The 12,965-nt window shown below is 37.2% G+C and overlaps 2 protein-coding genes across 2 annotated transcripts; one reads left to right on the top strand and one right to left on the bottom strand.

The window, feature by feature from the left end:
* Positions 1-8,826: 8,826 nt before the first annotated feature.
* On the top strand, positions 8,827-10,767 carry LOC111706284 (vicilin-like seed storage protein At2g18540). Its single transcript, XM_023479119.1, has 3 exons — positions 8,827-8,906; positions 9,109-10,096; positions 10,732-10,767. The coding sequence occupies exons 1-3, from the start codon at positions 8,827-8,829 to the stop codon at positions 10,765-10,767; spliced, it is 1,104 nt and encodes a 367-aa protein (XP_023334887.1).
* Positions 10,768-11,242: 475 nt separating this feature from the next.
* Positions 11,243-12,958, bottom strand: LOC111706283 (uncharacterized). The gene is made up of 8 exons (XM_023479118.1): positions 12,709-12,958; positions 12,515-12,598; positions 12,298-12,417; positions 11,988-12,200; positions 11,807-11,890; positions 11,687-11,746; positions 11,564-11,626; positions 11,243-11,503 (listed from the first exon to the last, which is right to left on the bottom strand). The coding sequence occupies exons 1-8, from the start codon at positions 12,760-12,762 to the stop codon at positions 11,243-11,245; spliced, it is 939 nt and encodes a 312-aa protein (XP_023334886.1). The 5' UTR covers positions 12,763-12,958.
* Between the last annotated feature and the right edge of the window lie 7 nt (positions 12,959-12,965).

Raw genomic sequence — 12,965 nt, 5'->3', positions numbered from 1 at the left:
CAAATGAACAATGTATACCATTATAAAATACATTTTCCTTCTCTTCAAAATCATCGCCTGAGTTTGTACCATCCATCTCTGTAAAAATATAATAGAACATATTTAATTTTTAGACCTAGGTCTTAATATATATATATATGATGTATATAGGTTTCTAGAAAAATATACAGTTCACTAAGTCCTCGTTATTAGGTAGATGACACAATAGAAAAGATGTTTACTAAACTACAAGGTCCATTAAATTTCTGAATTTCTTAAGCTTTGATAAAAGTAAATGTCTGTTTTTATTTACCTAGTCTATACAACTTGATTTGAAGTGTAAGAATCTTAAATGGTTTAAAGGAGACTCAAATGAATGATTAATTGTACAAAAGTAGCGTATTGTACAATTGCACTCAACCTTTTCAGAACACACCCTACAATCATTATATTAAAGTGCATTTAAGATAAAATAAGATAAGGGAAGGATCTGAAAAATATAAATATTTTCTCTTAAAAAAATTAAATAAATCTAATCTATTTCAGACATACAAATAGTTAATACCAATAGCAATATATGTTAGCCTGTGAACTTAAAACATTTCAAAACTGTATTCTGTCAAAGTTTGCTTTAATTAAAATTTGCATTCATGTCCAAATTGACAGAGAAACTATAGTTTCGTTAAGCAGGGTTCTTAAGCTTCATACACTATGGACCTATAAACTCTAGATCAGGAAGATAAATTATAAATTTCAAAATAATATAATATACAGCAATCGTGAAGTTAATAAGTTACTCGAAAGAATAAAAAATATATGCTTTACAAACATGTCAAATAAACATAACACTGCTGTGTTCTGGTTCTCACTAAAAGTATTTATATTTATATGAATATTTATCCTGTATTTCTATATATACATTGCTTGTCTTGATGTTTGTTTGTCTGTTTGTAACGAATAAACGTCAAAACGTCTGAACTGATCAGGCCCAAATAAAAAAATGTGGCTCCATTAAAATTTGACTTTTATCAAATTTAAAAAATACAACACATTTTTTTTATAAAATCCAGAAACTTTTTGTTTCTTCTTATTTTATAGTGTTCACGAAAAAGAAAATGTTTACAATTAAAATAGAACCATGCCCTGAAAGCCTAGTAATATATATAACCTTGAATGAATGTATCTTGACTACCTTTCCGTAGATGTAAACTCCAAGAATTTACATTGTCTACATAGACACATTGCCTCTTCTGGGTCGGGCAGCTCTTCACTGTCAAGAGGTTCAGATTGATTATGAGGTTGAGGTTCAGACTCTGGATCCAATGGCAATGGGTCATATATTGGTTAAATTGATGATTTTATACTTAATAGACTATTAAAGTATCATCCATTTGACTAATTTTAATTAAATTGTTAATAGAATTGCACATTAGTCCCTTAATTTAATTTTTCCTCATTTAAATAATTTTCAACAGTTCTCAATTAACCTAAGGATTCTGCAAATGAAACTGTGGGCGTTATTATATGTGGCCCTCTATTTCAAGAGATTGATAAATCTCTAAATGGACTGTGTATAAAGTTCCATGTTCGATTCACAATGGTACCATTAACATCAGTCTTTAATAAAACCAAATTTTCATATGCAGACACTTCATTTAAAGAAAGACATGCATAATTTACCAATCTCTTAAACCAATCAGCAGGTCACTTTTATAAGAGAAACCCAATAGAAATAGAATATCAAAAACAGAAAAGTGATTTATTTATTCAAAAATCAACAAAAAAAAAAAAAAAAATCAAAAATATGATGCCACCTCCCTGATGCGCCCATGATATATAGAAATTTGTATAAAACCTCGTTTTTATAAGAAATATTTAAATGTTATTACAAAAATGTTAATACAATCTCTAGGGATATTGCCATACTTCACAACAAGAAAAACTGAATATATGTAACTCCGGGGAAATGCATGTACAAAATTAATATGGGTGTGGAGGAGAAGAGCTATAAAAAAACCAAAAAGTATTATGTATAACAATTACTTAATTAATGACTTACCTCTGTAAGGATCCAGCTTTCTCATGTAAATACTGGATGCAGCAATTTCAGAATCCGAATCCTTGGAAGAAGAAGAGGAAGAAGAGGAAGAGGAAATAATGTCGGTAATCATCTTATCTTAAAATAACTAATGTCTTTTGAGAATAAAACCTGAATGTATAACATCCGTCCTACGATACTTTGAATCTATACCATGCGTGGTTTCTTACCAAATTCTAGATGTTGTTGGTCCATTAAACTATACATTGGATACACACTAAATTGTAAAAAAGTTAGTGTATCACCACTTACTGTAGGTGGGTTGAAATCAGTCTGTTGAACCAGACCTTATGTAGATCGGATAAACTGCATTTGTAGTTCATATGAACAACCTTACCACTAGTCTGGCATTAAAAATGTGTACATCCGACCTAAAAAATGTTATGCATACGACCTACAATAAGTGTACATCCGACCTACAAATTTGTGTGTAACTGGAACGCCGATCCTTAGTAGCAATAGCAATAAAGTTCCTCCGCACGTAGGTCGGATTAACAAAATAAAATGTACATCAGACCTATACTGCTGTCATAGTTCCTTGACGGTCTGACCTAAAAGAGCAATTTATGAAAACGCCCCCGCACCCTCTTGCCAATTTTGTACATATTAGATCCTTGAATTTTCCATTATGGATATTTTTAGGAATGTTTATGATAAGTTAGGAGTGTCAACTTATTACAATAACAATTGGATGTGTTTAAATTATCATTAAGTCATGTATATCTTATACTTGAATTTTAAACTTGAACCCTTTCCAGGAATTAGTCCTAAAAGTGTCTTCCACTTAAGTTAGAGCCTTGAATTTTCCATTACGGATATTTTTAGGAATGTTTATGATAAGTTAGGAGTGTCAACTTATTACAATAACAATTGGATGTGTTTAAATTATTATTAAGTCATGTATATCTTGTACTTGAATTTTAAAACTTGAACCCTTTTCAGGAATTAGTAAAAGTGACTGAACCCGAGGAATTCTAGTCAATATATATTCCTGTACCAGGGGGATTCTAGTAAATATATACCCCTGTATATTTAAACTTAAAACTTATACTTAATTCAAATTTTTAAATCAATTTTATTTTGTAAATCTAAATATTGTAGAATAGATTTACATTACTAACTAACACTTCTGACATATTTAATATTTAAGTAAAGACTGTAAGTACCAGTATATAAGTATGAATTACTTGTGATATGAAAAAATCTGGAAAGAGTTGTAGGGAACTTATATTCAAATCAAATTCCCAAATCGATTTCTGTTAATATCAGAATTATAAATTGAAATTGATTTGGTAATTTTTAAATCTAAGTTCCCAGCAACTATAAGACACATTGACACATTTGATATTTAAGTAAAGTGTTTCAATACCAGTATATCAGTTCTCATTATGTGTGTTATGAAACAATCATAAAATATTTGTTGGAAACTGATATTTAAATTAAATTCACAAATCAATTTCAATTCAATCTTTATATATTATTGTATATTTCATTAATTAAGAGATTGTTGAAAAACATTTTTGTCTTAAATTCAATACAAATAGTGAAATTTTCAATAAATTATACTGTTCTTGATATTCTATCAGACCATGAAAATGTGTATACTTTAATAGAGAAAGATCCTTATGGAAACTATCTATATTTAAGTAAAGACTATAAGTACCAGTATATTAGTACGAATTATTTGTGATATGAAAAAATCTGGTAATAGATGTTAGGAACTTTTATTTAAATCAAATTCCCAAATCAATTTCTGTTAATATACAATAATATATAAAGATTGAATTGAAATCGATTTGTGAATTTGATTTAAGATGAAAATTAAAGTAAACATTTACAAATTGAAAAGGAATTCTGCTGGCTTTAGGAACCAGAGGAAGAAGCAGAGCAGTGAGGAGAGAGAAGTGTCAGATATCTTTCTCTCATCCAGCTCTTGCTCTGATGATGATGATGAGAAGAAGACTCCTCAGAAAATGATTATGTCAGATAATCTGCTGGAGCCTGAGAAGGAGAAGAGATCCCAGAGGAAGACTAAGAAAGTGGATACTTTCACTAATGTAAGTACCTATTTATTTACTATTTAATTAAATCAACTCCTTAGATTTTTTTATATATATTTATGATACTTTATGTCATCTAATTGTGATTTATCTTTCAGTTATCCAGCTCTTCCTCTGATGGTGATACCAGTTCCTCTGAAGATGAGTACATGGATTCTTCAATCAACTCCAGATGCAAGATGAAGATAGCCGGGAGGAGTAAGGAGAGTTCTGATGAGGATAGCTTGAGGGGACTGATTGGTGGGAGACCTGATGATTTAGAGAACCTGGGATACTCTAGTGATGATGAGAAAGCTGAGTCTTCCAGTTCTAGTCTTGAGGATGATGAGCCTGTTCCGGAAGAGAATCTGAAGAAGGCAAGAATGACTGAGATGGAGTGTGAGAAGCAGCCGAGAATGGCCAGAGAAGCAAAGATTGAGCTGGAGAAGAAGAACAGACTCCAGAAGAAGGTGGGAAAGAAGAGTAGGCCTGCTGCTGAACGTAGAGTTGGGAGACAGATGTCTTCTGAGAATGCTGCAACTCCCACCCTCTGCCCTGTGCCTATGTGTACCAAAGGATTTGAGAACAGGGCCAATGTTAGACGCCACATGGTGAAGGTGCAAAAGCTCTCCAAGGCTGACATGGCTGGCTTCAAGATTGTCCTGGTGTCAACAAAGTGCCCCCATTGTGATACACCTCAAACCAACCTCTCCCGCCATCTCAAGGAGAGCAGGTGCAAGTGTAAGAGAGCTGAGGACAGTCTAAGAGTGGATCCAGTTGGAGAAAGGAATGACCAGGAACCCTTTGAACCCCAGATGGAAGACTTAGTCAAGAAAAAGGGTTCTAGAGTGCTGCTTAAGAAGATGAAAGCCTACATGGACAAGCAGTCTAGCTATGCTCTGAACACCAGGAGAGTGTACTTTGGCAGGATAAGGCATATGCTGAGCTGGATGGAGGCCAACGAGCTGAACTTTGTTGGTAACAGACTGCTGTTCCCCTTGGAGTGCAAGGTCTTTCTTCCCAGTGTGTCAAGGTATTTGGACACAGTTGTTCCTATGAGCAAGCCAACTGCCATCAAAGGGTACCTCTGCCTGTGCTCTTTTATCCAGGACAGATGTGATTTCCTGTACAGTTCTGATCCTTCTGTGAACCCTGGTGACAAGAATGCCTTTGATCTCAGCCTTGCAACTTCCAAGAGCAGGGCCTCTGACCTGCAAAGTGCCATCAACCACTTGAACTCCAGGAAAACTCAGGAGAACAAGGAAGCAGCTGCACAGAATCCCTACAACCTGGAGTTTAATCCTGGCAGAGTAGCAGAACTGGCAAGAGTGCTGACCAACCATGTCAAAGTAAGATCTTGGATTGACACCATCAGGAAGGAAGATCCAGCCACTCTGTACTGCACCTGGGATGAGTGCACTATGAGGAACTTCTTGCTTGGGATGGTGATTGTGTTTGCAACTGGCACCAGACCATCAGCACCCACCAGATGCACGGTGAAAGAGTTCAAAGCTGCCACCTGTGAGGCTGGTCTGTGGGTAGTCAAGACTGTCAACACCAAGACACTCAAGAGTCATGGGCCAGCTCAGATGTGCTTTATGTATTAAGGCTTGTACGAGGCATGCCAGAAGTACATGGACACCTTCAAGTAGAACCTGTTTCATGATGAGCACCTGTTCAAGAACAGTGGTAAGGGGGATGCCAGAACCAGAGACTGCATGACTGTCCTCCTGGAGAACTTTCTTGGAGAAGTTATCCACAAGAAGGAGATCAAGTACTTCACTCCAAAGATCTGGAGACATGCATGGGCCAACTGGAGTATTGATCACCCTGATCCAGAGGTAGCCAAGCATGGAGAAAGGACAATGGCCCACAGTGCAGCCACCAGAGATGCCAACTATGCAGTCCGCAGGGAGGACTACACCAGGAACTTTGGCAGAAAGGTGATGGACCATATGCTACATGGAATGGTCACATCCACAGCTCCAGCACCAGGCTCCCCAACAGCAACTTTAGCAACTGTTTCCCCACCAACACCTCCAGCACCTGGCTCCCATCCAACTGCTCCACCACCACCCCCTGCACCTCTACCAGCACCACCAGCACCACTACCACCACCAGCACCTCTACCAAGACCACCTCCAGTTCAGCAGGTGCAGAAACAGGCTATCAGAAAGGGAGCAGCCTTGTCCAGCTATGAACGAGAGATTGTAAGGAGTACTGTGTCTCCTTACAACTGCACCAACCTTGAGGACTTTCTGGATTTGACAAGGACGAACCGGGCTTTCCGCCTGGTCTGGGAGAGACTGAAGAGAGACAGAGGAACGTGGCCAAGACGATCAGGAAGTGTATGCAGAGCTTGAAGAAGAGTCAAGACAAGAGGGGAGTCTTTTTTCTAATTTATTTTGCTATGGGTAATCAGCAAATAACAAAAGCCTCACCATCGGTTTTTGTTTCATGATTACCCATATACTGAAGTTATCACTTTTGGCATTTTTTTGGAATTTTGGCATATCCAAGCAAAAAGAAAACAACCCAAATTTTGGAGAGCTATATTCTGCAACCTCCTCAATTGGTGCTCTCTGGTAACAAGTATTTTAGACTTGGCTGATAGCAGAATGATAAAATTTTAAAGGGTTGAGACATATTTTAATATTGAATTTCATTGAAAAATCCATTAAGAGTAACTGACACATATTTTAATGCTAATCATTAATTGCTTCAAGAATTGGAAAATAAAACATTTGATTAAGATACAAGGCTGAATAATAGCCTTTCCAAATTTGGTCCTTTTTGGGAAAATGGCTTTAAAGGTACTTCCAATCACCTTATGTTCTTGATTTTTTTAATAAAGTCTTTCAAAGGGTTGATTAAAATAAGTGTGGAGTTTCCAATTGATAGCTAAGACTTGTGTGTGATTAAAAATATAAAAAATCATGTGTTCTACTACTTTTGATTTTACTATTATTTTTTCCACACCCAAAGTCAAAGCTGATGATTGGAAACTCCACCATTATCATTATCACCACTTTGTAATGCCACAAAAAAAAAATCAAGATCCTAAAGTGTTGTGGAGTGTGTTTTAAATCATTTTCCCAAAAAGGACCAAAATTTCATATAGTACTAAGCCTTATATGTAAAATTCATGATTTTATCATTATTTTTTTTCCACACCCAAAGTCAAACCTGATGAGTGGAAACACCTTAATTATTATTATCAACACTTTGTAATGCCACAATAAAAATATAAAGATTGTAAAGTGTTGTGAAGTGTGTCTTAAATCATTTTCCCAAAAAGGACCAAAATTTTATATAGTACTAAGCCTTATATGTAAAATTCATGATTTTACTATTATTTTTTTCCACACCCAAAGTCAAAGCTGATGATTGGAAACTCCTTAATTAACATTATCACCACTTTGTAATGACACAGTAAAAAATCAAGATCCTAAAGTGTTGTGGAGTGTGTCTTAAATCATTTTCCCAAAAAGGACCAAAATTTCTTATAGTACTAAGTCTTATATGTGAAGTTCATTGTTTTTTTTTTTGTTTTTTTCCACACCCAAAGTCAAAGCTGATAATTGGAAACTCCTTAATTATCATTATCACCACTTTGTAATGCCACAATAAAAAAATCTAGATCCTAAAGTGTTGTGGTGTGTGTCATAAATCATTTTCCCAAAAAGGACCAAAATTTCAAATAGTACTAAGCCTTATATGTAAAATTCATGATTTTATCATTATTTTTTTTCCACACCCAAAGTCAAACCTGATGAGTGGAAACACCTTAATTATTATTATCAACACTTTGTAAAGCCACAATAAAAATATAAAGATTGTAAAGTGTTGTGGAGTGTGTCTTAAATCATTTCCCAAAAAGGACCAAAATTTTAAATAGTACTAAGCCTTATATGTAAAGTTCATTGTTTTTACTATTTTTTTTTCCACACCCAAAGTCAAACCTAATGAGTGGAAACACCTTAATTATCATTATCACCACTTTGTAATGACACAGTAAAAAAATCAAGATCCTAAAGTGTTGTGGAGTGTATCTTAAATCATTTACCAAAAAAGGACCAAAATCATGTGTACAAATTTGGTCCTTTTTAGGAAAATGGTTTCCAAGACACTTCCCAACACTTTTATTTCATGATTTTTGGTTTTTGACCAGTATGTTTTGTAGTTATGAGAATTGTGGAGTATTAAAACAATATCACAATAAATAAGGGGGCCGTCAGTAAATGTTCCAAATTACCGGTTTTGACCGAACTCTTCAAAATAGAAGATACACTAATGAATCAAACTTTTTTTGTCTGATTTCAAATTTTCTTTTTGCATTAGTTAGGTATTGAATAGGTTGACCTCCTCCAAAAGAAATTATTGCAAAATCTTAAAAAATGAGGGTGTAATTAGCAAATGTTCCAAATTACCGGTTTTGACCGAAATACTGTAATAATAGAATATACATTAATGAATTGACTATTTTTTGTCCAATTTCAATAATTTTTTTTGCATCATCTAGGTATTGAATAGGTTGACCTCCTCCAAAAGAAATTAGAGCAAAATCTTAAAAAATGAGTGTGTAATTAGGAAATGTTCCAAATTACCGGTTTAGACCGAAATTGATATACCTAGAGCTGAAAATTCTTAAATTTATCTATTTTAGATAACCCAGCCTACTTACTTACTAAGTAATTTTGGATTTTGATCATGCAGCCTAGTACTGTTGAGAAGGAGTCCAGTGGAAGGAGTGTCAGGAGTGGAAGGAGTGGAGAGGAGGTGGAGAGGAGGTGGTGATGGGAAGGAAGAAGGTGGTGATGGAGTTGAAGAAGGTGGCAGCAGAGAGATGGATGGACTGCTGTGAAGGGGACGGAGACTGCTGTTGAGAAGGAGTCTAGTGGAAGAAGTGCCAGGAGTGGAAGGAGTGGAAGGAGTGGAGAGGAGGTGGTGATGGGAAGGAAGAAGGTGGTGGTGGAGTTGAAGAAGGTGAAGGTTACAGCAGCAGAGAAGGAGAAGGCTGAGAAGGAGAAGCAGGACAGGATGTGGAAGGAGCCTTGAGCAGAAGAGGAGAGAGAGGAGAGAGAGGAAGGTGGGGAAGCAGAAGGAGATGGAGAAGCAGCTGGAGGAAGAGGGGAAGGAGTGTGAGAAGCAGAGTGAGCAGTGCAGGAAGGTGTGGAAGATGAGAGTGGCGGCAGAAGAGGATGGATGGACTTGTGTGAAGGGTAGGCGTGTGAGAAGGAGTGAGGAGGAGTTCCCTTCCTTTGAGAAGGAGAAGAAGGAGATGAAGGAGAAGGTGAGGAAGGAGTGCTCTGAGAAGAAGAGGAGAGAGAGGTTGGCTAGGGAGGAGAAGAAGAGAGAGAAGAAGATGGAGAAGATGCTGGAGGAAGAGAAGAAGGAGTTGGAGAAGCAGAGAGTGGAGAAGAAGCAGGAGAAGGTGCAGCTGAAGAGAGAGAAGGAGGAGAGGGGCAGTGAGAGAAGGATGGCTGATGGCTTCAAGCGAGCAAGGAAGCAGAGCAGTGAGGAGAGAGTGGTTGAGAAGATTATGTCAGATAATCTTCTCTTGGAGCCAGAGCAGAAGAGGAGAAGGAGCGGAAGGAGTGGAAGGAGTTCTAAAGGAGGAGAGAGGGTGCAGGGAAGGAAGGTGGAGAGTGCTGCAGAGAACTTGGAGAGGGTGGAGATTGAAGCAGAGAAGTGTAAGTCTGCAAACAAGGTAAGAAGTCAGCTCAGTCAGAAGGTCAAGGTAACTGTTCAGGTGCCTGTTGTAGCTGCTGAGGTCAAGGATCTCAGTTTTGTTTGGCCTGGACTTGGAAGTAAGGTAAGAATTGAATTGGAAGGTGGAAGTGTGCTTGATGAGTTGGAATGTGGCATTGTGGTTGATCAGTTGGATGAGAGTGTGACTGTTTGTAGGAGTATTGTGGATGAGATGATTGAGGGTATTGGTTTGGATTGTCAATTGCTCAATGTTTCTGTTCAGTGTCAGGTGAATGAGAAAATTTTGGTCCTTTTTGGGAAAATGATTTAAAACACACTCCACAACACTTTAGGATCTTGATTTTTTTATTGTGGCATTACAAAGTGGTTATAATGTTAATTAAGGAGTTTCCAATCATCAGCTTTGACTTTGGGTGTGGAAAAAAATAATAATAAAATCAAGAATTTTACATATATGGCTTTGTACTATTTGAAATTTTGGTCCTTTTTGGGAAAATGATTTAAGACACACTCCACAACACTTTACAATCTTGATTTTTTTATTGTGGCATTACAAAGCGGTGATAATGATATTTGTGGAGTTTTCAATTGAAAAATTAGAGTTGGGTGTAAATAAAAATAACAAATCATTGGCTCTACTACTCTAAAAAAATTTGGTCCTTTTTGGGAAAATGGTTTTCAAGACACTTCCCATCACTTTTATTATCTGATTTTTGGTTTTCGACCAGCATGTTTGGTAGTTATGATAATTGTGGAGTATTAATGCAATATCACAATAAATAAGTTGGTGGTCAATAAATGTTCCAAATTACCGGTTTTGACCGAACCCTGTATAAATGGAATCTAAAATAATGAAAAGAACATTTGTTGTCTGATTTCAAATTTTTTTTCTGCATTTGTTAGGTATTAAATAGTTTGACCTCCTCCAAGAGAAATTAGTGCAAAATCCTAAAAATCTAGAGTGTATTTAGCAAATGTTCCAAATTACAGGTTTTGACCGAAATACTGTCATAATAGATTATACACTAATGAATTGAATATTTTATGTGCGATTTCAAAACTTTTTTTTGCATTAGTTAGGTATTTAATAGTTTGATCTCCTCCAAAAGAAATTAGTGCAAAATCTTAAAAATTGAGTGTGTAATTAGCAAATGTTCCAAATTACCGGTTTTGACCGAACCCTTGAAAATAGAAGATACACTAATGAATCCAACTTTTTTATTCGTTTTCAAATTTTCTTTTTGCATTAGTTAGGTATTGAATAGGTTGACCTCCTCAGCCAGCCTACTTACTTACGAATTTTATTTTAGATTCCGATCATGCAGCCTCGTACTGTTGAGAAGGAGTGGAGAGGAGGTGGTGTCCAGTGGAAGGAGTGGATGCAGTGTGGAAGGTGGAGATGGTTGGACGGATGTCAAGAGGAAGAGTGTGAGAAGGAGTCTCTTTGAGAGTGAGTCTGCCTTGAGGGAGGNAAAGCAACACGACAATTTAAATTTAGAGGGGGTGCCCCTACTTCCCCATATGGACTGACCAGCGTGCGCTGCTGCACAAAGGCTGGCGTCAGCGGTGCAAAAGCTCCCTTATTCACAGGAGTTTCTCTTGCAGGAGGCGGTGGGGTCGTCAAGTCAGGGGTATGCAGGAGGGTTGGAACCCAACAACTGGCTGGGGCCTTAGTCTGAAGAAATAGCGTTTATTGACATGAAAATAATTCACATAAAGATTAACATTAACATACCTTTCCTCTCCCTGACACATAGGATGGCTTAAAGAGGAGATGAGTCTTGAGACCAGGACCATTCTGAAGAAATAGTGTTTATTCACATGAAAATAATTCACATAAAGAGTATCATTGACCAACCTTTTCTGTCATGCCTCTGGGAGCTGGGTGAGCAGGAGAACTACAGGTCTCCAAAGCATCCTGAAGAAGTAGTGTTTATTCACATGAAAATAATTCACATAAAGAGTATCAGTGACAAACCTTTTCTGTCATGCCTATAGGAGCTGGGTGACCAGAAGAACTACTGGAGGAACTACCAGGCTTCAAAGCAGTGGGAGGCTTAACCTGAAGAAATAGTGTTTATTCTCATTCGTTATCGGAATTAATCACTCCACCAACTTATAACCATGCACCACCACCCACCAAATTATCATTGACAAACCTGTTCTTCCTCCAGCTGCTTCTCCATCTGCTTCCCCACCTTTCTCTCTCTCCTCTCTCTCCTCTTCTGCTCAAGAAGCTCCTTCCACATCCTGTCCTTCTCCTTCTCAGCCTTCTCCTTCTCTGCTGCTGTAACCTTCACCTTCTTCAAAGCTAGGTGACTAGAAGAACTACCGGAGGAACTACCAGGCTTCAAAGCAGTGGGAAGCTTAACCTGAAGAAATAGTGTTTATTCTCATTCGTTATCGGATTGAAGCACTCCACCAACTTATAACCATGCACCACCAACCACCAAATTATCATTGACATACCTTTGCTGTCATTACTTTCAGCCCGGAGGAACTACCAGAGTTTCCAGTGGGAGGCTTAACCTTTGCAGTCATTGCTTTCTGCGCGGAGGAACTACCAGAGTTTCCAGTGGGAGGCTTAACCTGAAGAAATAGTGTTTATTCTCATTCGTTATCGGATTGAACCACTCCACCAACTTATAACCATGCACCACCAACCACCAAATTATCATTGACAAACCTTTTCTGTCATGCGTATAGGAGCCAGGTGATCAGAAGAACTACTGGAGGAACTACCAGGCTTCAAAACAGTGGGAGGCTTAACCTAAAGAAATAGTGTTTATTCTCATTTGAGATCGGATTGAACCACTCCACCAACTTATAACCATGCACCACCATGCAATAAAGCAATCTATCAATCCTTCTGGTACATACCTTTATTTTCCTTTGAACAAAAGGAGAGAGTATCGGTGAAGGAAGGGTCGGCATGTTGCAGACAGGACTAGGACCCGACACGAGAGGACTCTGAAGAAATCAGTTTATAGAATAATATTATACATGCAAAGTCACATTTAGATATACCTCTGTTTCTTGAGTAGAAATGCACTACTTGCTGATTTCGGGCGCATTTTCTTGGATCTCCCCATTCTTTCTGCAAAATTTTAAATGGTAGCAGTGTGCAAATTCTGGCT

This window comes from Eurytemora carolleeae, unplaced genomic scaffold (genome assembly GCF_000591075.1).
Source record: "Eurytemora carolleeae unplaced genomic scaffold, Eaff_2.0 scaffold465, whole genome shotgun sequence".
NCBI lineage: Eukaryota > Metazoa > Arthropoda > Copepoda > Calanoida > Temoridae > Eurytemora > Eurytemora carolleeae.
Note: the sequence above shows the minus strand (reverse complement) of the source record. Positions and strands in the feature narration are given on the sequence as shown.

Bases quoted from the DNA above. Each gene is read 5' to 3' on its own strand.
- LOC111706284 (XM_023479119.1), top strand. From the start codon at position 8,827: ATGCAGCCTAGTACTGTTGAGAAGGAGTCCAGTGGAAGGAGTGTCAGG. The intron at 8,907-9,108 runs GTGGTGATGGGA...AAGAAGGTGAAG, and splicing joins GGAGAGGAGGTGGAGAGGAG to GTTACAGCAGCAGAGAAGGA. The intron at 10,097-10,731 runs GTGAATGAGAAA...TGCATTTGTTAG, and splicing joins ATGTTTCTGTTCAGTGTCAG to GTATTAAATAGTTTGACCTC.